At 45.2% G+C, this 2,525-nt stretch overlaps 1 protein-coding gene across 1 annotated transcript; it reads right to left on the bottom strand.

Moving 5' to 3' along the window:
- Nucleotides 1-843: 843 nt before the first annotated feature.
- On the bottom strand, nt 844-2,495 carry LOC119271420. The gene is made up of 3 exons (XM_037553260.1): nt 2,037-2,495; nt 1,896-1,950; nt 844-1,127 (listed from the first exon to the last, which is right to left on the bottom strand). Exons 1-3 carry the CDS (start codon nt 2,245-2,247, stop codon nt 1,034-1,036), a joined length of 360 nt encoding a protein of 119 aa, XP_037409157.1. The 5' UTR covers nt 2,248-2,495; the 3' UTR covers nt 844-1,033.
- Nucleotides 2,496-2,525: the final 30 nt, after the last annotated feature.

Genomic DNA, 2,525 nt, shown 5'->3' with positions numbered 1-2,525 from the left:
AGCAGAGTTCTAGGAGAGTAGCATAAGAAGCAGAGGAATTCTGATTCTATAACAAGAGGAAACGGAGTTGTCCTGTGCAACAAGAGGAATTCTGATTTTGTAACAAGAGGTAGAATTAGCATCACTAGCTCTGTTGCTGTTGTTTGCATATTACATAAGTAGTTGTCTGCCTAAGCAAATAGAGAGGTATATGCAGCAAGAACACGCAATGTGATGACACTATGAGTGCACTATAACTCTGGAAGTAAAAAAGAACATAAATTCATTTGGGCTGATTTGTACATAGCCAAGAAAAACTTCTTACAAATAAATTCATGGAAGCGTATCATCCTTTTAGTCCCTCACCCATATCTCCTAGTAGTATTACATAATGCCTAGTGAGTGATCTAGCAATGTACTGTACAAGAGAGTATATATGTATACGGATTCTTGCAGCCAGCTTCTATCAGTAACATGCATGTATATATTGAAGTAAACGTAACAGAGAGTATCTTTGGAAACATTCAAAATATATTCAATGTTGGAGCTGCATCTTACAACTCAAGGAGCCACATGAAATCCATGGAAGGACCTTACTGTGACAATTCACTTGTATAGTCCTGCCTCATGTGCATAATGCCGTTGTAAACAATTTAGATAGTGTATATATATAGATAGAAAGAAGCGCTTGATCAACAAGCTGCTGTAATAGTGTGTATATATAGATAGATAGATAGTGCACCAATAATTTTTTAGAAGGTAACTGAACTTCTGTGCACACATTTAGATAGAAAGAAGCGCTTGATCAACAAGCTGCTGTAATAGTGTGTGTGTGTGTGTGTGTGTGTGTATATGTACATTCTAACAACATGAATGTTCCATCAGGCCATGATCAACTACTCCAAACCATTACATGCTTTGCAAGAAAATAATAGAAAAAGTAATCAGCAGATGACACAATGAACAAGTGAAGGCTTTAAATATCTCCCTGTCAAAGAATCAAGTCAATGAAGGCATGCAGTACAAGGAGGAGCATCCTTGCATCATCCTTTGCTCAGATCAACACTAGAAAGTGTGCTGCTAAAGCTTGATCAGAACCCGCACGACACAACCTCTCTGTCCCCCACCTCAACTCGCCCATGCCGCTACTGCAGTTGGATGTAAGTGTGTAAATACAACATACTTTGCATCATGTATCTAGACTATAGAATCTTGTAGCTAGCAGTACATGAATTCAACTCAATAGTATAATAAACATCCGCTGGAAGTTGTCAAATTAATTCATTCTCTGCTAATTGCCAGAGCAAGTGTTGTAGATAGGATGGTGGTGTCATCCACAATAAGATAATATTGCTCCTACTGAAATACCATTCATTTAGTATGAAAATAACAAGCTTAGCAAAATATAACATTTCATTGAGCACAAGCTTGACTCGTATGACCAACAATTTACTGATGAAAATCACCAATCAGGAACTAAATGACAACTTAAGAAGAAAAACAGCAGGCATCAAAGTCTCAGGCGCATACAGTGGATGCAATGATCAGCAGCATTTTGACAAGGTGGGATGTGAAACTAACCAATGACAGCATACTAATTGCGACTGACAGATACAATCGGTGGTCTTGGGGGGTTTAACATGTGGATTCTCGCAAAGCCATATAAAATATTCTAGTAAGATATCTCTCGCTGGAAAAGTTTCCATGCATAACCAAACATGCAACCTTCATTTCTTTCCATTGTTTTTATTCCTCTGTTTTTCCACTAGCTGCTAATCACGTTCCTCTACTTTTTTGCTTTCCTCTGTTTTACAAGGCTCTATTCCGAACAGGTCCTAACCAATGTTTTGAGTGGCATGACATGACAAGCTGTAGAAATCCAGGCCATGGATAGGAGAGGAATGAGGTTGTCTTACTGATTGAGGCACATCCTCCCAGCAGACCGGACGCAGCCGACCACCTTGAAGCATCCTAAGCAATAATAGGCAATGGCATCAGCAAGCTGAGAGGAACAGCGGCGCCGGCGGTAACTAGCAAGGAAGACGATGGATACGGACCGAGGAGGCAGGAGACGGGGTAGTGCTGTGGGAAGTCGATGTGGTGGACCCCGTCGATGGCGTAGATCTCCCGGTAGAAGTCCTCCATGGCGGCGACGATGTCGGGGTTGGGCACCTTGGAGGCGGCGTGGATCCAAGGCAGCCGATGACCGGTGACGGCCGGGAGCGGCCCCCCACGCGCTTGGTGCCGTGCACCAGCAGCGATGCCCATGACTGGTGCATCGTCAGGCAGGGGTTCCGCAGCCCCCCACTACCTCCCCCCGAGCGCCCTCCGTGCATTGCCGCTCGTAGTGGTCCGTATAGGAGAGGAGAGGAGAGGGTGGCGGCGGCCGGAATCGAATCGGGGTTGGATTGGAGCAGCGGCGGCGCAGGAACGGCGAGGAGGGACTTGGCATCGGGCGGCGCGCTGCAAGGCCCGGAGATGCGGGGAGGGAGGGACGTGGTCGGAGGTGGTGGGTGAGGAGGACGGCGAAGTCGGCGGTGGGTGGG

Source organism: Triticum dicoccoides, chromosome 3A (genome assembly GCF_002162155.2).
Source record: "Triticum dicoccoides isolate Atlit2015 ecotype Zavitan chromosome 3A, WEW_v2.0, whole genome shotgun sequence".
NCBI classification, from domain to species: Eukaryota; Viridiplantae; Streptophyta; class Magnoliopsida; order Poales; family Poaceae; genus Triticum; species Triticum dicoccoides.
This window is presented reverse-complemented; position numbering and strand designations above follow the sequence as displayed.

What these genes read in the sequence shown, in the direction of transcription:
- LOC119271420 (XM_037553260.1), bottom strand. Translation starts at nt 2,247, where the DNA reads ATGGGCATCGCTGCTGGTGCACGGCACCAAGCGCGTGGGGGGCCGCTC. An exon ending in CCCCGTCTCCTGCCTCCTCG is followed by an intron (nt 1,951 to 2,036) that starts GTCCGTATCCAT and finishes ATTATTGCTTAG; the next exon opens with GATGCTTCAAGGTGGTCGGC. An exon ending in GGGAGGATGTGCCTCAATCA is followed by an intron (nt 1,128 to 1,895) that starts GTAAGACAACCT and finishes ATCCAACTGCAG; the next exon opens with TAGCGGCATGGGCGAGTTGA.